The 23,416-nt window shown below is 44.4% G+C and overlaps 1 protein-coding gene across 1 annotated transcript in view; it reads left to right on the top strand.

Annotated features, from left to right (window-relative positions):
- Nucleotides 1-4,497: 4,497 nt before the first annotated feature.
- SH3BGRL2 (SH3 domain binding glutamate rich protein like 2) overlaps nucleotides 4,498-23,416 on the top strand; it is a 35,775-nt gene continuing 16,856 nt past the window's right edge. The window contains exons 1-2 of the mRNA XM_032184079.1: nucleotides 4,498-4,614; nucleotides 22,372-22,557. Coding sequence (XP_032039970.1) covers nucleotides 4,570-4,614; nucleotides 22,372-22,557 — 231 coding nt within the window. The 5' untranslated portion in view covers nucleotides 4,498-4,569. The remainder of the gene's footprint in view (nucleotides 4,615-22,371; nucleotides 22,558-23,416) is intronic.

Below are 23,416 nucleotides of genomic sequence, written 5' to 3'. Positions count from 1 at the left end.
GCTTTAACACCTGCATTTTATAGTAGCTTTAGATGACAAAATCAGCTTCAGAGTAATTCAAGCCAAAAGAAGAAAAGAAATATCTTGGGACATTGTTTAATTCTGTTGACATTATCTCTAGAATCTGACGGTGGATAAAGCTGTGAAATGCTCCAAATGTAAACATCTGGTCATGATTAAGGAACTGGAAAGCACAGAGTCCTGTGTGAGTTTGCTATTGGGAGACTTTGGTGTGATTTACAAAACCTGCAAAGCCATTTTTGCCAAGGATAGGGTGATCTTGACTGTGAGTTGCTCAACCTGTTGTACATGTAGAGGCAGAGTCATAACATTATGCACAATGCACTACTGCAGGCATTAATGCACCACTTAGAAAATGTACCCTGGAGACTTATTATATGATTAAATTGATACCTTAAAAATTCAGTGGCTTCCAGGAAGTATGTGCAGAATCTGGCTCCAAACTACTTCATCTTATATGCTTTGGAGCTGTGTCTAGCCAGGATATTTAGAGGCCATCAGCCACCACATTAACTGCCATTACTTGACAAGTGAAACAATCCTGTACTTACATCATATTCCCTTGGCCATTTTGTATGTTTTAGAGCCTTTAAGTTACCCACATTTTCCTGGGGTTTGCACTGTGAGATCAGCTAATGATGCTCTGCAGCCCCATTGCAGCTGGAGTACTCTGCTTTCTCTTCTCCTTTGGCTGCTTCCTCGGATGATGGTCACATTTCTACCACGGATGATTGCTCAGGATTCTCAAAGCTTCTAATGACACTTGAAAGCAGTGGTTTTCAATATATTGTGATACTTTTTTAAGCTCTTAATTTTTAAGAGCTGCTGAAGACCTCTTTAGAAATTTCAACTGTGTGGATTATTGCAGAGCATATGTAAATTTACTAATTCTTAACAACCTTTCATAAATCCTACAGATATAAACGATGAATACCAACAATCCACAAACCAAAAAACTAAAAGGCAGAGTGTTTCTTCCCAGTGAGAGATGAAGCCATCTTATACCCTTATTTAGGCCTGAATATAATGTCCCGTATCTCCAGAATTTCTCTCCTATGCTTGTTGCATCTTGCTATACAAATAATCTTTTATCATACTTTTCACATATCCACAATCCTTGGTTTTGTGTGTTGTTTGCTACCTTAGCAGCAGTAAAGTTCTGTTTAATCTTCCATGAAAATCTGGCATAACAATGAATCATTCTTACCATACAAGCTTTAGAAACTGCACCCCCCCCCCATAAATTCAAGTTTTCAACTTCAGTCTTAGAATGCAGTGTTTCTGCACCTCCTGTAAACATGGAAAACTGCTCATAAATCATTTTAATGATGCCTTTTATTTATCACATTCCTTATACTTAACTAAATGTTTGTACCATTTGGTCTTCAAGTCATTAGAATTGTACAGTAGAAATAGAGTCAGAGCTATGGCCTCAGGACATTTACCAGCAGCAGCTGCAGAACCCTGACAACCGGCCTTAACCCATTCACCATCTGAAAATGTAAAATATCATGTGGTGAGGTCTAATAGGTCTTACACTCCACAAAGTAACAGCTCTCTGCTTAGGACCCATGCAAATTAAGAGGCCACTCTACAAGCTGTGAAATTTTTAACTTCTCAGTGCAAGGCACTTTTTTTGTTTTGTTTTGTTTTTCCTGTCTGCATTACTTCCATGGCGAAAGTAGCTTATTAGCATGTATGGTCTAAACAGAAACACTAACAAAAGAGAAATGAGAAAGTTAGCTGGATTCCCAGTGCTTTCCAGCCCATGCCACACTAAATTTGATCCTGAGAAATTATAGCAATCTGCAAGATTTTTTTTAGCCCAAAATTTTAGAAATTGACATACAAAAAATGAGAATTACAAGGAAATTAATTGGAATGCAACTTGTAAATCTTGGGTCTACCTGAGAGCTGCAGGTAGAACAAAAGGGAGACTCTAGAAAAGTAAGGAAAACTTGTATTGGCTTGGCCAGCTGGGGATCAGTTTAGGGCATTTGAAATGAAGTAGTGGGTTTGGATTTTTCTAACAGGTGTTGGTTTTTACCTTTCCTACCACCTTTTCTTTCCCATAGCTTCTGAAAATTTATGCAGCTCAGTACTACTTTCAAGAGGAATGAAATGAAAGGTATTTGTTTTCTAGGTGGGAAAGGAAGCTGTATTTGTAGCTTTTGGAGCTGCCAAAGTAAAGAACTCTTAGAGGAAGAGAAAACAACCTTAAAAGTACTTTAATTGCAGTGTTTACGGTCCCTGTAGAATTTCTTAATTTTCTTGTTTACTTGTCGTACTTTTCCCAGTTAGTGCCATTGCACTCTATTTCAGACTTTGCCACATGGTTTGTTCAGATTACTGTGTCAAGGTTGTCTGTGAGGGATGGGCAGCATCCTCTTCTGCTTAGTCAGAGTGAAAGATGTTCAGCACCACTCAGAACCAGACATCCCTATCTTTTTTATTCCCGTTTTGTTATGTATAAGAAATATATTAGAGGGATGCAGTTCTTAGTATTATAAATTGATGCTATATATTGAAGCTGTGATAGAATCAAACACAACCTGCTGTACTGAGTTGCCCTGATTCTATTTATTTCACATAATAACAGTACGGCCAGCTATAATATTAAACATAGTATTTTCTAGTAGGGAAATAAATAGGGTAGTAAGTGGAAAGTAAACATCTTCACCTTCTTAAGAACGCTTAAAGACAGGAAAACGTGTTGTCAGAAATAATCTTTCAGTGTGCAAAAAACCACACTAAGTAATGGTGATTTCCCAGCAAATTCCTATAATGACTCACCTATTGCAGAATCTTGCTGGTTGTTCAGCAGCAATTAAGCAGTAAATTGGTTTGTTGTTGCCAATTAACTGTCACTGTTTTGTTGTTGCCAATGTGAGAGCTGGACTCAAATTAAGACAGTGGCACTGAAGTCAAATAATAGAATCCTCAAATATAAAATGAATGGGAGGATTAATGTAGAAGCAGAAAGATGGTACCAAAACAGTAAGAAATGATTTAATCTAAATGCCTTAAGATGGTGCAAGAAAGAATGCAAAAGACTTACTTTCCAATACAGAAAACTTTATCCTTTGTACCAAAGTTTACTCAGATCCAGTTTATTCATTTTTCAGCAAGTCCTCTCATGAAAGCACATAATGCAGTTATAAACCTTTTCAAGATTGCTCCCTGAATTCTCGTTACAGGACTGTACATTAAGTGCCAATACCGAGCTCTGTTCCAGAGGACGGTGAAGCCAGGGGAAAGCCTGCCAATGCCTTCCACAAGATATAAATTAAGCTCAAAATGAGCTCCGAGTATCCTGATTATTCTTCATTGCTCTTGTTAGGTGTATTCCATGACTCCCACAAACATGTCATATTCTGAAATAAATGATAAATATTGAAATGTAAATACAGCTTTAAGGACATAGTTGGCAGTCAAGGTTGTTTGACCAGGAAACAAAAAGCCAAGAGTCATGGTCTATGCTTAGCTTGGAAAATGGAAATTTACTGAGTGCAGTGACAATGCAAAGGTCTGGAAGAGTTTCACCATTGGGGTAAAATCGTGGGAGGAGAAAGCTTAATCACAGGAAATGAGTAACCATCTGGCCATATGTGGAGAGTTAAGAGGATGAAGGTTACAACTGCAGTTTGTGGAAGTCTACCAGTTATAGGGGGGTTTAAGCACTTAAATAGAAGCTGTGCCCTTACAGACCCCCAAGCTAAGGAAGGCTGCAGGGATTCCTCTCTGTCATTTATTGAAGAACTGACAGATAAAGGGCGATTTGGGGTTATTCCGTTGATTGACAACATCTGTTCTAATCCCTGCCAATACTTGAGAGCTGTATGCCTATACCAGTGAGTGAAAATAGATGATGGTGTTTAATACTTTTGAAAGGTGTGGGAGAGCCTGCAGTGCCCCACAGGCCTGCCTTGTCCCTGCCACCTGCCCTGACAGGAGGGCAGCCATGCTGCCTGCCCGCCCTGCTGCCATTTTGCGTCCCTTCATCCTGCAAATGGCAGCCTGTGGGGCTTGGCAGGGCAGTGAGGACAGCCCCGTGTGGGGCAGGAGGACCAGGAGCAGCTGGGTGGGATGTCTGGCATGGAGGGCCCTTTTGGTGAGGCTGTCTGACTTTGGGGTGAATTTAAGCATCTTGTGCGCCACGCACCCTGCACCTGCGGTGCTGCGAGCAAGCAGGCAGCACACCAGGGGCACGGTGCGAGCTCTTTGGCAGACTTTCACACACGGATGGCGGCACTTAGCCCTTGGGGCATCGGGGATATTCATCAAACCCGCCTGAGGGGCAGGTTTCCTAACACCACGTTTTCCTAACACCACGTTTTCCTAACACCACACAGCGCCGGGCGGCAGGACTACAGCGCCCGGCGGCCCCTGCGCGCCGCCCCCACCTGCCCGCCTCTCGCCGCTCCCGCCCGCCGGCTCGCCTCAGGGGGAGCCTGAGGAGGGAGGGAGGGAGGGAGGAGGCGGTGGCGGAGCCGGTGTCCTGCCCCGTCCCGTCCCCGTGTCCCCGCCGTGGCCGCTGATGAGGTGAAGATGGTGATCCGCGTCTTCGTCGCCTCCTCCTCGGGCTCGGTGGCGGTGAGTGGGGGGCTCGGGGGCTGAGGTGAAGCCGCCCCGTGGCTGGCGGGGGTCGCTGCCCAGCGGGAGCCCCCAAAACGGCCCCGGGGGTCCGCAGGCGGCTGGGATCCGGGGCTGGATGTGCCCGGGCTGAGGGGAGTCTTGGGGAAAAAAACAAAAAAAAAAAGTGCGTTTTGGGGGAAAAACAGGCTCACCCCCATCCCCGAGGGGCTGCCGGAGTTGTTCGTGAAGCGCCTTGGGGCAGGTCCTGAGGAGGGCTCGTCCTGGGGACGTGTGGGGCTGACTGGAGGGTTTTTAAGCCCTTAAAACCGGGCTGAGCTCCCCCGCATGTGGGGGACCCCGGTGCGGGCAGAGGCAAATGCAATAAATGAGAGCCTGGAGACGAGCCTCGCCTCCCTGAATTCCCAATTGCTCCGGAAAAGGTACAGCTCCTGTCAGATCAGCTTGGAGAAGCATCACCGTGTCCCTCTGCCTAAATGAAGCTCCTCTTGGTGCACTAATTCCGCGTGTGACCCGTGAGTTTCCGTATTTTTCATAGAAAATTGACAGCCCTCAGTTCCGTGAAGGCAGTCCGAGCGTAAGCGTTCAGCTGAACTTGTTCTCTAATGAGAGCCATCAGAAGGGTTTAGATGTAATTGCTGTTCTGCGTGGTTCAGCAGCGTTTCGTGTTGTGGAAGGACGTGGCGCTTTCCCCACCCGAAGGTTTAATGCGTGTTCGCTGCCTTCAGCCTCTTACCGCCTGGTATTCGCTTTCAGTTCAGCGGCACGGTGACAGGTGTGTGCGCTGATATGTTTTGGCATGAAGCGTTCAAGATGCTCAGTAGCGGCGTTACAGCTAATAAAAATTAATTGCCCGTTGCAGTAGCCAGCTGAGTAGACACCGAGCGTCCTGAGGACTCTGCAGTCAGTCCGTGTGCATCAGGCAGCCGTCACAGAAACCTCTCCTTGCCCGTGCTGGCAGTTGGGTTTGTTGTGGCACTCTGGTATTGCGAGGTTTAGTTTCTGTTTCAAACAATGCTCTTTAGTTTTATATTTTGTTTTTCTTGGGGGTGGAGGAGAAGGACCACATAATTAGATCACCGTATCTCCTGGTCTGACCAGCCTGCAAATAGGCTATTGATTGGAGTTTCTGATTCTGCCCTATCCTTCCCCTGCCTCTGCCTGCAAGGTAAATACCCCGTTAGCAGCACTATAAATTCTTCTTCACTATTAACCCAACAAACCAAATCCGAGGTTGAAAAGCAATTTAGTTTACATCTGCTGCCTTTTTTTTGTTTTTCCTGGGTCTGACAAGAAGATGACATCTACCAGGAATAACAGTTTGCATACTGGTGATGATCAACATTTTTTGCATAGTCAGCTGTACATCTGAGTATGATCTAGCCAGGGAAGAATAGTTAATTGAATGGCTGAAGGTACTTCTACCCGGGACCAGAGCTGTCACATCTCTTCACTGTCTGCTTTTCTTCATCTGTGTTATCTTAGCATTTAGGAATCTTCATCATGCACTAAGTTCCCGCTGTGCTCAGTGTTGGGCTTTTTTTTCCCTGTGGGCTTTGTGGGGGTGTCTATAGATGATGGCTAAGTGATTGAGGAGAATCACAAACTATTATCAGCGGGTTATGTGGGAATCCTTGTCTGGAGAGAAGGGCAGTAACTGTATTTGCACATCTCTAAGCAGGGAAATTTAAAGCTTATTTTCATCCTCCTGAGCATAAGAACAATAACTAAGCATCAGTGAAGGAAAATAAAAAGTGATTGAGTTGTGCAATTCTTTGTCTTCTACTCCAGGTTTCTGTAGAACAACATCAGTTTATCAGATACTTTTTGGGTTGCAGTTCATGAGACAGGATGATTTCCCTGTCTAGAGAAATAAGTAGCCTTCATAGATATTGCTCTGTCTTCTGTCTAGCTGTAACGTTCCTGAGAGTCAGCAAAGACCTTAGTTTCTAAGTATAACTGTCCCTGGCAACTTCTAAAATATTTATTGATCCCGTGTCTTGGTGCAATTTGTTTTATGCTAAAGAATATCAAAATGCATGCTAGTTGTACAAAATTCGAAGTGTTTTGGGAGTAATTCTGGAGAATGAGAAATAGAAATTAACAGAGTGGATGAGGAGCAGCCAAGAACAACATGAACTTTCTGCCCAGACGCTTCCTTGCAACATCTTCCACACCTCTGAAGGTTTGTAGACCACTGAGAGGTTAATAGTAGTATTCTTTATTTTTAATAAAACTTGTAAATATTAATGCCTTGTGAGCTTAAAAGAGCCCGTGGCAACGAAACCTAGTTGTTGCTTGAGTGGAAACATTCCTCTGCGGTTCTTACTGAAGCTGGCCTGTGGGTTTACGCTGTAGGGATGCTGTAGGCAAGTTCCTGAGTCAGGAGAGGCATTGTGTTTATGTGCACATTTCTAAATAACATCGTGTTGTTTTAAGCATGCATCAGGCAGATGCAATTGAATCACAATGGGAAGCCTCTGAATAGGCAGGCAAGGCGTGTTTTTACAAGCCTTGCCAATCTTCTACTTTTTCTGACCTGAATTTCTGTTTGTTGCTGGTGAGCTGTGTCTCAAATTCCAAGCACTTTGTAGGCTGGGGAGGCAGGCTTTGCTACTCCTCCTTAATAAAGACAAATGGTCTTTTCTTTCGTGCTCAGGAGAAAGGCTACTTTAAAATCAGCCTTTACCTTTCTCCCTCAACAGTGCTTCGCTGTTTTCAGGAAATAGTTTCTTTGTTTTTCACCAAACCATTCCAAGGTGACTGTAATTCAATCCACTTCACGTCTTCCAGTCTATCAATAAAAATCTGTTCTTTTCCTTGTGCTGCTGTAGTATGTATTGACTCAATTAAATGGTTTTCATTGTTTTCAAGCTAGATATACCTTAGACAGGAAGCTGGTAGTATTAGCTAAGTAACTTTTTGCTGGAATTCCTACAGCTGGCTGGAAATACCTAACCAGAGGGACTTCTGACCTCTGGCACTCAGAGGACTGAAGATCAGGTAAAGGAAATGTCGTTGAAGAGCTTTCAGATAATGAAGAAACTTTGAACAACTGTTTCACTTGTACTTTTTTCCTGTCTAGAAATAATTTATTGTCTCGGAGCTTCCTCTATTAAGCTGAGCAGGTACATAGGGAAGTTACTGAAGAACAGGGGTAGAATCTGCTCTGACTAGTGAGAGATGCAGAACTCTCCCATGGAAATTTTTGTTTGTTCATAAGATGTGAAAAACATAACTGAAATCAATTCAATTTAATGTGCAAGAGCAGGCATTGCTCAGGCATAGACTTCTTGAGAATGTGTTTGGGAAGGAACAGCATCGATCTGAAAAGAATAGACTTCTTTTAAAAGATTAGAAGTTGAAAACTGACCCTTGCTAATGAAGACAATAATGGATTTTTATTTTTTTTTTCTAGGAAGCTTGATAAGATAGGTATAGTTATAGTGAGGTTGTTTCTATAGCAAATATTGGTTTTATGAGACTAAAGCTTTGCTTTTTAAAATCATATTATGCAGGTCAATGTATAAGTGCAAACACGTTGGAATTTTTGCTTCCTGGAATTACTTTAAACCATGGTATAAAACATCAGAATGCCAGAGCAATCACAGTTGTGTTTATTTGGTTGGATAATGTAATTGAAGGCAAATAAAATGCTAATGTCCTTTTGGCTAAGCTTGTCTCCTAGTGATAAGGACAACTTTCATCCCCACCTTTGTTTGTACAGGCTTGAGAAACTCAGTGTTTCTCAGTGCTGCTCAGGAAGAATGTGCTTCTTGTTGAGAGGCGTGGAAGAATTAACTTAGAATGTGTTGATTTTAGAGTATCTACCAGCTAGCAGATTTTTTTGCCTCTCTGCACCCCAAAGCAACAACAGTCAAAACTGGAAGTGATTGAGCTGTACAAATGCCTTTTGTGAAAATTGTATTGGTTCTGGGAGTCATTTGAAGGGATCTTCAGCTTGTTGCATGTGACTTACAGAAATTCGGCTACCTATGGCATTAAACTTTGCAAATTATAAACAATATCATGAATTTTTGATATTAGAAGTTTGTAAAACCAGATGACAGCAGCAGGTAAGGTAGCTTTTCAGAAGTGAAACGTAATCCTTACAACTAGAAGCAAACCTGCAATATTTACGTGGGAAATAGCAATATTTTAAATGTATGAGCACAGCGTTGTCTCACATCTGTCCGCATGCTCCGAATGCACCTGTTGGATTGGATCCTAAGGTTGGATTTATGGATCGTGGTTGTTGTACTGTGTGACTTCACTCGATCAAAGTGATGGTGCTTTTGATTATGCACCTGCAGAGCAGTGCTGTAGCAAAAGCAGTGAGACCAGAAGGAAAAATGGACACCTCCAGATTCTTGCTTGGTCACAGGATGCATCAGGGATCTCATGGGTTTGTGGGCTTGACCTTAGCAGTTATATGCTGCCCATAGGAGAGGGAGGGGGACTTTCTGGGTCTAGTCCACTTGAGCGACAGAATGTGTTCCTGCATCATTCCTCAGTTTTCCTCTTGCTGAGTGGCTCACGTTCAGCTTGCCTGGCTTCTGCCTGTCCTGACAGCAGGGTTCATGTAGCAAAAGGAGCCTGAGAGCCCCGGTCATGGCTGAATTCTGCAACAGGGAGCTCAGCACTGAAGGCTTTGTCTCTTTTTCTCCCTAAGGGCCACCTGTGGATCTAGCTCAGATCTGAGTTCTGGGTACATCCTGAGAACTGAGAGCCTCCAAATGATGGCTCAGAGAGCTCGAGGAATGTGTGTGTTCATCAGGGAGATGAACAAGAACCTGGGCACAAGAATAGAGGTGGAATTCAGACCATCTGCACACGGTATTCAGTACCTAACAGTTGCGCCACTACTGTGTGCTTGAGTGCTTCTCAAATATTTACCTTTCTTCTTGGCAGATAGATCATGTCAGAAACAAAGCCACCTTGTGCAACACCCTTTGGAATACATAGCATTAGGAGCAGTAGGACTGTTGCCAACCTTTGTTTGCAATCCTAGCTGGAATAAAACTTCAAAGGAGGTATTGTGCTGAGTGGGTTCCTGAGGACTCTTTGGAGCGTGTTTTGAGTCTCTGTATGCTGATCTGCTTTGTGCAGGCAATGTCTCTGACAGCTATATAATGACTTTCTCATTGCAGACTTATTCAAGTGGACAGGAAAGACTGAAATGAGTGATAACAGGCAACTTGGTAATTTTAACGCCCCTGCCTTTTTTATTTATTTATTTTTTCCTGTAGAACATCACTGTCAGGGTGCAAGTCCCTGAATGGGCATAATTCACTGATGGGGACCTGCTCTCCTTAATCTTCAATCACATCATCAAAGCCTGGAAATACATTTTCCTAATCCTGGTCGTAGTGCCAGGGATCAAAGGAGATCACATATAAATGAATTTGATGTTAACTTAACAAACAAAGAAACACAACTAAGTTACATGCAGTTTACTGATACAAATGACTTTCAGATTATTTCTATTTTTGTTTTGTGAACTGTAAATCAATTTGTGCACCTGACTCACCTGTTTTCTGCAGAGTACAACCGGGGAGGAAGGGCAGGGACTGAAGCTTGTGCCGTACTGCAGTCATCCTCGTTTTGTTGTCTGGCACTGGTACGCCGACGTAGAAACTGCCACTCTCTCAGTTGTCATCATCACGTTATTCTCTGCCAACGCTGCTCCTGCACGGTCCCATCCCAGCACAGGAGCGAGGCAGGCAGCTCTCATGCTGTTAGCACCTTGGGTCGATGCAGCTGCTTGCTTCAGTGAAGCTGAACTGGAGCTCTTGGTACCAGAAAGGCACCAGAAACCTTCAGACTGAAGGCTGCAGGCTTTCCGTGCACAGCTTACCGCAGGCAGGGCGCCTGCCTTCTTGTCACTGCGAAGGCCACGCACACGATTTGTGTAAGACATGGTCCCAAGCGTGTTGGGATTAATGATAATGTTTTCATTGACCAACTGGGCTTTTGCCTGAGCCAGGTGGCTTCCATACTTACCATTAAACCTAAATGGTATCTGGTGTGTGTGTGGAAACATTCAGGACCTCAGTGGTGTGCAATGTTCTGAATGGTTTTATTCACGTGTGTAAATTGTACGCTGCTGTTGGCTCCAGCTTTGACTTGCTCTAACACCTCCTGCAAACAGCATAGTGCCCTCGTTAGCAGTAAGGAGAAATGAACCTCGGGATATAAGCTCCTAGTTCAGCTGGAAGAACCAGGCTGTTGGTAGAAGGGCTCTGCTGGGCCACTGAGCCTCGGTCCTTGTGCAGACCACAGCCACGAAGCACCGGTTGCATGGTTTACAGGCCACCACTAAGACAAGAACTTAATTTTCTGGATAACACTTCTTCTGGAGGACTGGGAGGTCAGAAACCAACAGCTGTGGCTCCTGTGAAGTCATGTCTCTTGTGTTCTCGAATCCTTTCCTGCTTTTAAAACTTCAAGGCCTGCAGGTAAAATTCAAGAAACAATGGGGATGTAGGAGTAAATGTGAAAGGGTTCTGGTTGACGTTATCTGATGGTACCAAAGCTCAGAAAACAAAGCCTGCCACTGTAAGGGAACAATATTTATTCAAGGTAAATTATCTTTCTTTGTACTTGTAAGAGCTTAAAAAATCCCTTGTAATTTAATTGATGTATTGAATATTCTGTTTCTAGTGGGCTTGTCAAAGATAAGTTATACTGCTGAGTAAGTCTGTTTCACTTGTTATATGAATGCTTTTGGTTTTAGGCAAAATCAAAGCAAAAATTAAGTTTAGGATGAAACACGGTTCACTTGCTGTCTGCTAGGTTCTTGCTGGTACTCTTCTGTACAGTGCGTCTTCCAAGTGAATTGTTTCAGACAGCTTAGACTTTGATTTATCTAAAGAGGGGAATGTTAAATAAATCAGGATTTGTGGAAAAAATAGTTGGTGTTTAAGGAAGTTCTTTATTGTAGAAAGTCAGGATTTCTTTTGTCTTTAGCAATCAGAGTGTGACTTGGAGGTGCAGAATTGTCCCTAAGCTGCTGACCCAGGCTGTGGCATTCTGCTGGCAAATACACTAAGGGCAGTGGTTTCCTCAGCTGTAGCCTAAAGTGCTGGCCTCCAAAGGGAATCTGGGATGATCTTTATGATGCAAGTGGTGTGAAAGCTTGTTAAGAAGCATAATGAACACAGAGGATGCCAGTCCCTGAAGTTGGTGGATTTCCTTCTTGGTGGGGTGTGGGGAGATGCAGAGGCAGTGGCAGTGTTTCAGGGGCATGCATGTAGGTGAGCAGAGCGTGGCCTGATGTTTCTAGCAATGACTCAGTGTTGCCGGTGAACTTCGGGTGCTGTGACTGGGATACAGGCACAGTGCAAGCAACACTGTTTAACCTAAATTTAATATCGTATGCCACTGTAAAGTAAGCAGAGAAAGGGGATTAACTGGCTTGCTAGTTAATTTATGAAGAGAAGCTCTGAGGAGCCGCAGTTGTTCAGTGACTCATGTTAATCACCACCAGCAACATGCCCTTCGGTTGTCGCCCACCTCCCCTGGGTAGGACAGAGCTTGTTGGGGCGGTTAGGAGTACCAGGGTTTTTGCTGGCAGTTCTGTTTTCACCTCAGGATAAGTAATCCCCACCAGCCCTGCTAAGAGAACTTGGAAAACTGTAAGGTGGTGCTTGTTTTACTGCAAGGAACAAACTTGGAGAAGTCAATGCCGAGGAGGGACCTTTGCAAATACATCAATCTGCCTCTTATTCAAGTACACGCGTGTGGCTGTGCATGTATATGTATAGTGTTATGTCCATATGTCTGCACGTATATTTGTGTGTGTGTATGGTTTTTAACCTCGGAGGTGCTGATAGATGCTAATTAGCACTCAGTAAAAACTAAATGCTAATTTTTGCATCCCCAGGAGAGAAAAAAATATAACATCCTGGTGCCTCACGTTGGTAGCTCAAGAGACATCAGCACCTGGCTGAACCCTGTCAAAAATGACTGCTGCTTTACTCGAGTGGCCAGACCTCGTGGCACTGTAACCACGGGTGTCTGTTGTCCATGTAAACTAGAATGCAAAGACTGGATGTGCAGTGGCATAGCTCTCTCTGTCCCTACCTAGGGAAAAGGTACCTCAGTGTTTTCAGTGCTGGGAAGAATTTTATCCAAGAGCTCCAGCAGGGCTAGCTTACTACTTACAACTCTGCAGCTGCTTTCCTGTTGCAGAGCTTCTCTCAAGTAGAGGTACCTGCGTTTTAACCTCTTTGGTTGCAGCCTTGTGTGTTTGCCGTGGCTGCTGAAAGTGGGCCAGCAACGCTTTGGCCTGTGAAACTGAGCATCTGAAGGAGGAGAGGACACGTCCAGTGCTGCCGCTGCTGCAGGGTAAGTGATAACTGCTGGCAAGGAGGGAGTGGCGAGCTGCTGCTTGCAGGAAAGCCTTTAAACAGCCACAGCGTCTGGCTTCCTGAACATCCCATTTTCTGGGATTGTTCTGCTGCAAGCTCTGCCAGCAGGGTTACTGTCAGGCTGCGTGTTTGCAGGCAGAGCCCTGAAACCACAGAGTCATAGTACACGTTAAATACAAACCAGAGCATGTGATTGTGTACGTGTCCTTCACACGCAGTGGGAAGGTTTTCCTGTGGGCTTTTGGTTTTCCTGCTTTAACAGAGACAGAGCTTTGTTTACCTTCACGTGCTGGGAGCTCCAGCAGGCTGTAACCCTTTGCTACATAATGTGGGTCCTAGGATTCAGTGGACAGATCCCACTTGGAGCAAGAGAATGTGACAAAAAAAAATCCGTCATGATTTAATGGTGGAAATTCCATCACAACGTTCACAAATCACTTTATTTCCTGATATTTTCACATGTTGCAGCATATGATGTTGGGTGTTACCTGTGCTTTTAAAATCTCTGAGTGACTCTTTGGAACACTTTAATAGTAACGTTACAAAGACTGCTTTGTTAATCATCGAATTGGGTCTGTGTTTTTCAGACAACAGTGAAAGATTTTTGCGTGTTTTTATTTGAAGGAAAGCTTTCTTTGATCTTGTGAGCACTAGAGCATCATCAGCTCAAACCTGTCATTATGTGGCTGCAGGGCTAGTGAAGTTCTCATCCCTGCCTAGCCTAAAGAAAGAACAAGCACGCATTAAACCTTTCATCTGGATCTGCGTCTCCTAAGGTCAAACAATCTTCCCGAAACATCTCCATTGGGGTGATGTGTTTGTGTAGAAGCAGAGACAGGAGTGGCACTGGAAGGATTTAGATGGGATCAAATTGTTCAGTGGGAACCTGCTGGCTGAGGCTGCCTTGCCTGCGGCAAGGACTGTGCTCTAGTAGAGAGGTTCCCTGCATCTGTGTTTGGGGATACAGGTGGCCGTCCAGAAATGGGGCTGCAGAAGTAAGAAAGCAAAGGTAATGTGCACGTCCCAGAGCTGTGAGAAGACTTAAGCTCAAAGGCTGGAGCTGTGTTTGCTGAAAGAGGAATAACATTGACATTTGTTAATAAAGTTAGAAGCCTCACTCTGCTCTCAGCTGGACCAAAGGTAATTTTGTTATTGATCTGAATAATAGCGGTGGCAGTCAGCCCGAGTTTGGGGACTGATGGCAACAAAATCCATCATCCTAGAGTTACAGAAACATGTGGGTGGGACTTTGCAGTAATACAGTCCAATTTTATCTGAAATCTGCCATTTATCTGAAGCCACAAGTGCATTTTTCTGTTGCTGTTTCATATACTGTTGGGAAAAGCCTGTAAATACGCTTAAAACTTCGCATGCCAAATGGCCAGTGACTCGTCCTGCTGTTACTGCTGTCAGTGCATTATCAGGGGTGTGTGTGCCTGTAGCTGGCAGGATGACACAGCTGTGCTGTGTGGATAGCAGCTGGCAGAAGAGAAGGGCGGCAGTAGTGACAGCTTCAGTGCACAAACTTGTTTTTCGAATTCTTTAGAGCACTTTGGGATCCCAGTATCTCCGATCCTTCATCCATCAGGGACAGGAAGCAAATAAATGCGAGCATGATCCTCTGTAGGGAAAGGCTGCCTGTTTTTTCTGTGTCCAAGGGCTCTTATTATTCCCTGAAATTCACAGAGAGGGGTTGGTGGCAGTGTGGAAGAAGAATGGATGTGACTTATTGATGAAATAAGTCCTACTTACGTGATTTATGTGGGGACAGGGCTCTGCACGAACCCAGCACGTCACTGCTGGGCAGTTGGTGAGCCTGAGCAAGGCTGTGTAGTCTTGGAGCCTGCCTGAATGTCTCTGAAACTCTACCAGGCAGTCAGGACGCTCCTCTGGTGGTGGCATCTTGTGGCTCCCTGCTGCAAACAGCCAGCTGGGTGCTGCAGAGAGTCCTCTGCAAGGTGCAGGGGGAGCAGCCTCACGGCTAGGGCAGGAGGAGGCTCGCACCAGGAGTCCACAGAGCTGAGACCCTGCCTGGGCGAAACACAAATCACTTCTTACATCTTGTGAGCTGCTGGGTGGTTTTAGCTGCTCTGGTAGATAAATATTCCTGCGCCACTGGGTTTTGGTGCTTAAAGCTACTGAGAAGGAAGAAACATGACCTATTTTTTTTTAGTGGCAATAGGTTTGCTGTTATATCTCGGCTGCGGTACGTACAGAAAATGGAGCTGGGAATGATTTCGTCGCTGTTACAGAACAACGGGACTGATAAATACACAGAAGGAGTTCACAGCACTTCCACTGCTCTGCTGACTCACCGTGTCACCAAAAAAAAAAAGAAAGACAATTGTGTGTTTTCGTCTCAAAAGTCTAGGTGATAAACACATTACATAAAGGAAGTGTATGTGAATTTCTTGATAAGGGACTTTTTTTTTTTAAGTCAAAACTTTAAGTTTTCTTCACAGAATTTGATTATTATAACGCTTACTGTCCCAAGCCTGCTAATAAAGCTGATCTTAGTGCTATTTCAGTGAACTTTAGATGGTTCCCAATTATTTAACATGTTTTAAGAAAATAAAACATAATTGTGTTTTCTTCCCACTACCAAATCACAATTCAACCAAGCCAGCTGGATTCCCATCAATAAAGTGACCCCTCTAAATCCCTGCAGAGTTTCAGCCACAGCGGGGTTGGACTTGTGTGCAAAACCCCAAACTGCTCCCTGCTCTCCAGCCTTGGGAGGCGGTGCTGCGAGATTCAAACACCAATTTTTGGTTCATCACTGCAGGAATAAGGACTGAGTTTCCGATAATTTAACTACCTTGCTGCACTGGGACTTGACTGGGAAGAAAGGATATTCTTCAGAATTGAACAACTTGCATAAATAAAGGGAAATAAGCGTATGAATCAATAAAATATAGCATGAAGGTGAGAGAAAAACCTGTGTTTGGTGAGGAGGCAAACTCTCCTACCAATAAAGAGCAGGTGAAGAAGTGAAGGTTGCCGTTATCGTACTTGTATTTATGTACTCACTGTGAAAAGGAAGACAGATATTGCTTGGTGAAGGGGTGTTTTCATGATGCAAAATACTTGCTATAAATATGCCAATTTGACAAAAGAGAACAGAACAAGGAGGAGTTAAGCGCAGAATGCTAAGCAGGAGATGTAAATTAATCTCTGGCAACTTTGAGAGATGTCTGTTGGAAAAATGCACGAAAATAACACTTTCTTTTTAACCAGTCTCTTGAATCGCTGAAACATATGGTAAACTACAAACAAAAACATCTATCTATTGGAAGATTTCAGCTGCCAGCTCGCGTTTGAGTTGTTAGTCTTTTGCAATGAAGGATTCTAGTCCTGCAGGACGGTGCTGTCAGGAGGAGCGATTCGTGATAGCTGAGAACAGGCTTCATGAATCCTTAAAACCTTGCGGGCTGCTGAAGGTGTCTGTAGCGTTGTGCTAGCCGCTAGGATCCCCAACATCATTTGAAAACAAGCAAACAAAAAGATTTGTTTTAGTAGTTTTTTGATTTCCACGAGCAGTGCCGTTTGGTTTCATCCTGATGCGATGGGACACGGAGTCGTGTCATTCATTAGAAGATAGATCGTGTTTCTGAGCACAACCTTGGTGCTTGCACAGAGAACGAAGGCTTCTTACAAACCATCTTAAATAAGAAACTTACTGCTTCCACTCGCAATAAGAACATATAGATGAGTAGATTTAAGTGTGTTTTATCGCAGTGCCGCATCTAACAATGAAAATATGAGGCTAGCAGGCCTTGGATATGGAACAAAGCTCCCTGTCTCCTGTGGCTTTACAGCAAAACTAAATCATGAATTTTCCTTTGCTGACTGCTTGTGAGGAGGAGTCTTTAAAAAAAAACAAGCCTGGCTCAAACTCTAATTGCGTTTTGTAAATACGAGGCTCTTTCAAAGGTAGCGTGCGTATCCCACGCAGAGGTAGAGGTAAAAATCTCCCGGCAAAGCGGTGTCTCAGCAGTTCCCAGGGATCCGCAGGCTTACTTTACATCAAGCTGAACAGATTGCCCTCCCGGTTTGATGGAGGGTTTCATGTGGCGTGTCCTTAATTATGTCTCTGTCTGCAAGCGGCAGGTTGCTGCTGGCTGCAGCCCAGGGCAGTGCACGCTGCGTGTGGCTGCTGCTCAGGCACTGCTTTATTTCTGGTCAGATGGAAGGGATCTGTGGTCAAGTTGTAGGATTTGGAAACACGAATGTATAGGCTTTCTTCAGGGTGAAGTGCTGAAGGTGTTGTGAGCTCTGGGGAGGTCTCCGTGCAGGCCATTGCTCTTCTATCACGTGCTTGCTGCAGCAGCTAGCCGCTTACTTTGCTGCTGGGAGTAGTTATGTAATGCAGAGTTATTTTCCTCTTTCTTCTCTTCTTCCTTTTGCCACCTCACCACGGCCTCTCATCTCCCTTTCCCCTGTGTACCCAGCGGAGTTGTGTTCTGCTGTGCCCAGAACAATGAATTAATCATCTGAAGCCTTGTGAAGGGCTGTCACAGCCCCGCCACCTCTCTGCAGTCAAAACTGCCAGGGTTCAGTCGCGCTTTCCTTCCCTGAGCTAGGCAAAGAAGGAAAATCCAGCAGAGCATCTGTGTCACCGCAGGTTGCAGCCGTCACCGGGCCAGGAGGATCTGTGTGCCAGTCCTGGTGAGCGAGGTTGTTCTCTGCTTCCGTACAGAAGCACCAAAACCACGATGGAAACAAGGAAGAGAAGAATGCAGGTGTTGTGTAGTGTTGGGAAGAGGCGTTGCTTCCTTGCTTCTCTAAGGCAGGTAGGTGGAGGGTTGCAGCTAACGCTGTTTAGAGAAGTATTCATCTGATGTGGCGAAGGCTTGCAGCTCTTCATCAGTGTAGTGTCTGCTCAGTATCTGGGAGCAATGCTAAGCCTCATCTGTACGAGCAGTTAAGATCAGTAACCCTCTGCAGTAACTACATTGCACCTGATTTTACAGTGCAGCAGTCCCTTTGGTTTTATTTTCATGACTTAAAAAGGCGAAGGCTCCCCCACTGATGCTATCAGCTGCGGCAGAGCCGGAGCCTGTGTGTGTCTAACACCAACGCCGTTTATGCAGTGCATGTCTCAGATACCTGCAGCTGCTCCTGCTTCACCTTCTGCCGAGCCATTTGGGGTGTGGTTTTGCTGTCGGGTAGGGGTGCTGATGTTACTGATGCCCCCCTCGTGCCCCTGCTTCCCACGTGGTGCTTGTGCACGGGAAGCTGCAGGAGCTGCTGGGCAGGAGGGAGCAGCCAGCAGCGAGATCTGCATCATCACACGGCCATTTAGTAATGACAAGATGATGGGATATGCACCTCTGGTTCACCAAAAGCTCTCAGTAGGCAAGTCCTGGCACAGAAGGTCTAAAAACGTTCAGGAATCATAGGGAGGGAAGAGAGAAGAAAACAAAGTAACCCGTTGGAAGTGATGAGAAGCTTTCAAGGAATTTTGGATAGAAGATATGAACTAATTTTGCTGAATTTCTGGTCCTTTCTGGGCATGACCTGTGATGGTAACATCCCCGTTTTGTTATCCTGCTGCTAAAGGAGCTGCAGATCTCTTTGTCTTTTTGACAAGACCATTGCCTTTACTAGGGATCACTGTTAAGGTTAGCTGGGAGATGGTTGAGGAGTGACATGAGCCCATATTAGTTGTGTAGGAAACAGAAACGTTACAGCAGAAGTTTCCTGTCTGACAGGCAAAGATATTGAAGGCCGAGTGGCTGAAAACTGCGGGAGAGGTGAATTCTGAGTAGAAGCAGGAAAGGGTTTCAGTGAGGGCATTAATTGACTGTGGGAACAATTTACCAAGACGAATAGGTTCCCCGTCATTAACAGTTAAGGAATGGAGCTTAGGGGAAAGCAGTTTGAAGGAAACTCCCTACTCCTAAGCGAAGTTAATTCAGGGATGCTGGAGGTCAGAACAGATAACCCCAGGGGTCCTACCTGGCCTGGCGCGAGGATGGCTTCCAAGTATTTCTGCAAAGTCAGTGGGAACCTGTTCTGTTACCTGTTGCAAGTCAGGATAAAGAAATGAAAACCAGGAGAGAAAGCCTGGATGCTTCAGCTGAAGTGGACTTTATCAACTGAGCTGAATAAGCAATTAACTCATTTAAGCAGTTGTGTGTATCAACATTATTGCTGGTTTTAGCCCTAATAAGGAAACCAGCTCCAAGTACTGGGACGAAAGGGAGATGTCTCCGGGGATGTTTTTCTTGTGGGTAGCAACACAGACTAAGAGTAAAACCAAACCCATGAAAACAGAGGTTCAGAAAGCAGTCAGCCTGCTCAAAATGTGGAAGACAAACACTGGATCACAATAGTAGACTACTTGGCTCAGTTTTCTTCGCCATGTTAGAGATGGATTAGGATCATATCAGGTAAGCAGATCCCGATTTTGTTTCATAGGCAGTGTGGCTGCTTAATAGAAAGAGGTGACATTGCCTATTCCTATTTGTATTTACGGCTAATATTCTTCTGTGACTATAAGGAAATTTCAAAAAAAAATCAACCTTGAATTGCCTGCCTGAGGTGAGATAAACAGGATGCCTGTGGAAGCTGCAGTCTTGTTATGGCATACAAGATGAGTGTTTCTTCCCCTCAGACTTCACAGTGGATGGATATTTTGATGGTTTACCTTACAGTCTCCTGGTCTGCTGAGATGTAAGAAAAGCAAAACAATTTGATGCTAAAGCAGCCTATCCTAAAAGAACACAAAGGCTTTCACAAACTGAGGTATGAATAGCCGTGAAATGAGTTTTTCTGAACGTGGCATTTCTGATTGTAGGAATACCCTTTTCAAGTTCCTTTTAGTTACGTCAAGCTCTGGGAAGCCGGGAAGCAGCAAGGTAAAAACCCAAATTCCACAAAGAGGGCTGGGGCAACCCCCTTGGTAGTTTGCCAGAGGAGGATGCACTGATCTTCACCGGGCTCTTGACAGGAGCTCAGGTCCTCTGTGTAGTGTGGTGAGGAAGGAAGAGGTGGCACTGCTCTTTGGAGCATCTCGTCTCTGCTGTGGGTTTCCTTGGGCCGAACAGCGGAGTTTTGTAGCTCGGAGCAACCACAAATGTGAGCTGCAGGCAGGATCGTGAGGCTGACGCACTCCTGCGGCACGGATCCAGTTGTATGGGAAGACAAAGGTCCTGTGGTTTTCGTGGGGAGGCATCAGCTGGCGTCTGTTGTGGCAGATGCTCTGAGCATCAGCCTTCAACAACAAGGCATGATTTAACGGGATTTTTAATGTAAATAGTTCTCTCGCTTCATTTTACTGACTTCAGTCAACTCACTAGGGGGAGGAGGAGGAGGAGATGTGACTTTTTTGGCTAAAAATTTTCAGGGCATTTTGTTTAAATTTATGCAGCTGGCACACCCACAGCTGATAACTCACGCAGATGTCATGTGGAGAATTGCAAAGCTTCTGGATTTAAAAAAAAAAAAAAAAAGGCAAAAAAAAATCCCCAACAATTTATTTCCCTTCAACATCTTAATTAGGTTTATAAAATTAAAAGGAGAAATTGGGAAATGTGTGTTTGTGGGAGAAACTCTCATGGTGTGAAGGGTAAAGTATTAGGGATCTGCTTAAAGCTGAGTGGCACTTAAACTTGTGTGCACAGTAGAGAGTACTGGAAGAAAAAGTGTTTGTTTTGGGCCTCTCTTGCAGCTTTTTTTGTATTTATTTATTTTCTAAAAGAGAGAGGAAGGTATTTTCATCCTTGACTTCTGCACTGACAACACGATTCCTGTTTGCAATTTGTAAGGAAGCTGCAAAAGTCAGGTTGGTGTCGGTCCCGGCAGTGATGACGATGATGCAGTCGTTTTGCTGTTGTGGATAATCCATTGCTTGCAAGCAATTTGTAGCCTTCCGCGTGAAAAAATGATCCTTGCACAATATGCCTCAAATCCAATGCTGTGTATGTTTAAAAAAATAAAAGGGAGGAAGAAAAAAGCCTGTGAGACACGAACTGATGATGCAGCCCATTTCTTTAGGAAGGCAGTCATCTTTTAAGCCCTTTGTCTTTCTGGTTTCTTGAGCTGGCTACTCTCTTATTTTCAAGGAAACAGTGATTCCATCACCAAAAGCTGTGCCTTTTCGTGGTGCATTTAGGTGGACAGGATGGGCTGTGCGACAAGAACAGCTCACATGCACTTGAAAAATCCTCTGATTTCCAAACAGCATCTGGGTCATATGATGCCCACAGGCGTGATTCATCCACCTGGGCTTTATGCCAATCGGCGGCTGTGTGGATCCAACACTCCAGGAATACTGTAAAAATATTAAAGCTGTATTTTTTTTTTTCATCAAATAATTCCGTTGATGATAGCTGTAAAAATACAGCGTGTAATTTGTAGCTTCTTTCTGAAGGAATTTGTTTCATTAAGTAGATAAAAAAATACAGCACGGACTGAAGAGAATGCAGAGAGGATTGAGACAAATGAGTACAGCTCTCCTCAGCCCCACATGCTTTCTTTCTCAAGGTTGCTGTCTTGGTATAAAATCCTCTGTGAGGCAGATGTCGTCTTCACCTGACTGCATCTGCTTGGAGCCCAGCTAGCTGGTGAGAGCTGACATTAGGTAGGTGCAATCAGCTAAAAACTGCCAGCCTTCTGCTTCTGTTGGGCTTTTGCATGAGGATGATAATCTCTTTGAGGGGCAGAAACCCCATACGTTTAGTACATACCTAATGCCTTTTTTTGCAGCGAAGTTAGTTTTCAGGAGATGAGATCATGCTTATTTTTAGGCATGTGTATTATGCAGACAGACACCCTTAATTAAAGATTCAGCGAGCCTTCTTTAGGAAACCATGGAGCTGCATTTTTACAAGATGTCTAGGAAAACAAAAATATGTGCAGCTGGCGTGGAGTGTGCTTCTTTTTTTCCCCCTCTCAGATGTACCAACGTGTTTATCTCAGTGGACACCTATAGACACCTATAGACTCTTCTGGGACATGCCAGGTTGCTCACCTTGCATTTCTAGCTGCCTGTATACTTCAAAAATGTAGCCCCGAATGATTTTGAAAACCAGCTACATCTTTTACCTCCTACTTGTTACAGTCCTATACAGATTATTTTTAAAAAGCTTCTTCTAGAGAGTAAAGGCTGACATTCCCACAGTAGGACTAGAGAGACAGCCTTCTAAAAATGAAGCAAGGAAGCATAACCTTTGCCAACTTGCAGAGAAGCAGCAGTGTTTGACTGCGATGAATTTAAAACTGGAAAAAATATTTTCTCCTCTCTCTTCCTGAGCTTGTGACTTTCTGTCATGTGGATGTGGGACAGGATAGAAGGAATGCACTCAGGTTTGCAAATGAGTCTGGGTTATGGGGGCCTTGCTCTGATGTATTGTTTTGCTTTTTCCTTTCGTTCATCTAGATAAAGAAGAGGCAACAAGATGTGGTGAGGTTTCTGGAAGCCAATCGCATCGAGTTTGAAGAAGTGGATATCACAATGTCAGAGGAGAAAAGACAGTGGATGTACAAAAACATTCCCGAGGACAGGCAGCCCGCACAAGGCAACCCGCTGCCACCGCAGATATTCAGCGACGACCGGTACTGTGGAGTAAGTAGCTGCCATGGTTTGTGTGCCCTGATGGCCACTGAAACAGACAGACCTTGCTGTTGAGCTTCTTCAGCAGTATCTGAAGGTTAAGGTTAAAGTTAGGGGGAGGAGGATCCTGCGGTGAAAATTCAGATCCTCCATAAACACATGTGTTGTCTTCAGCTGGCGGATGCCCTCTGTGGATGTAAGAATTGGTAACATTACGTGCTTCGTGTACAGCCTGTTGATGGTGAAGTCCCTTGTAAGGCCGCTAATATCTGTGTAGTTCTGGTTTTGCTGCTACTTGGGTCTAGGCCAAGCGTAAAAATTCAGAAGGAAATTTTTGGTACAGAAAATGAGAGCACTGCCTAGATTGAGTTACATTGTCATTGTAATTAAGCTCCCTCTCTGCTGCTGTTACAGCATAAATTTAATTTATGCTTAGAAAGCCCTGATGCAGTCGGAGTCTCTAGGATAAACAAAACTTATTGCTATTTGAACTTGGGAAGAGCTTTATTTTTCCCTAAAGAAAAGCAGCTTGAGACTTCTCTTTTTCTGCTGAAAGACTGGTAAGCTTGAGAGCTTGCGAATCTGACAGCAGATCGATGGGTGGGCTAATTTGTCTGATGGTGTAAGCTGCAATAACTTCTCCATCTGCTAGTGCAAGCTGAAGTGGTAGTCTTTGACTGATACATTAAGAACGGTGCCATATGAATGTTTTATTTCCCTGCTTAGCCAGCAGCCCTGATTTTTAGGTGCTCTTATAGTCTGGGAGAATCTTCCCGGAGCTGAGACTCTTAACAAAATGCTGTCAGAAGACCAGAGCTGGGTCCTCTCTGCCTTGCTACGTTCTTTCATGCTTCAGCTGTGTCATCTGTAC

The sequence above is a fragment of the Aythya fuligula genome, chromosome 3, assembly GCF_009819795.1.
Source record: "Aythya fuligula isolate bAytFul2 chromosome 3, bAytFul2.pri, whole genome shotgun sequence".
NCBI lineage: Eukaryota > Metazoa > Chordata > Aves > Anseriformes > Anatidae > Aythya > Aythya fuligula.
This window is presented reverse-complemented; position numbering and strand designations above follow the sequence as displayed.